This window comes from Penaeus monodon, chromosome 22 (genome assembly GCF_015228065.2).
Source record: "Penaeus monodon isolate SGIC_2016 chromosome 22, NSTDA_Pmon_1, whole genome shotgun sequence".
Lineage (NCBI taxonomy): Eukaryota > Metazoa > Arthropoda > Malacostraca > Decapoda > Penaeidae > Penaeus > Penaeus monodon.
In genome coordinates, this window is record NC_051407.1 from 16,207,267 (window position 1) to 16,207,577 (window position 311).

Genomic DNA, 311 nt, shown 5'->3' on the forward strand with positions numbered 1-311 from the left:
TCTAAATAACCTTTAACTACCTACTAAAAACATAAAGTAGACTAAATTACCCAGTCTGTTCATGCCGTGGCTGTAGTGCCCTCGTTCATCAGCAGCCAAGAGCACATTGGCGAGGGAAGTTGCATTGGACTTTGGGGTACCAACGGACATCATGCAGTCGATCATGAACCTGAGGATCTCATCTTTGCTATACTGTGGAGGAGGGGAAGGTGGTTAGATGTGGCTTTAGGTGGGAAAATGCTAAAAGATTGGTATACAACACATTCTTTAAACCTAGGACACAATGCTTTAAATAATATACTTAATCAAAT

The 311-nt window shown here is 41.2% G+C and overlaps 1 protein-coding gene across 1 annotated transcript in view; it reads right to left on the bottom strand.

Moving 5' to 3' along the window:
• The window catches only part of LOC119586953 (uncharacterized oxidoreductase YjmC-like), a gene marked incomplete in the record, with an annotated part of 12,303 nt that overhangs the window by 9,690 nt on the left and 2,302 nt on the right, over positions 1 to 311 (bottom strand). Inside the window, 1 exon segment of the mRNA XM_037935685.1 lies at positions 51 to 192. Within this exon segment, the coding sequence (XP_037791613.1) occupies positions 51 to 192 (142 nt within the window).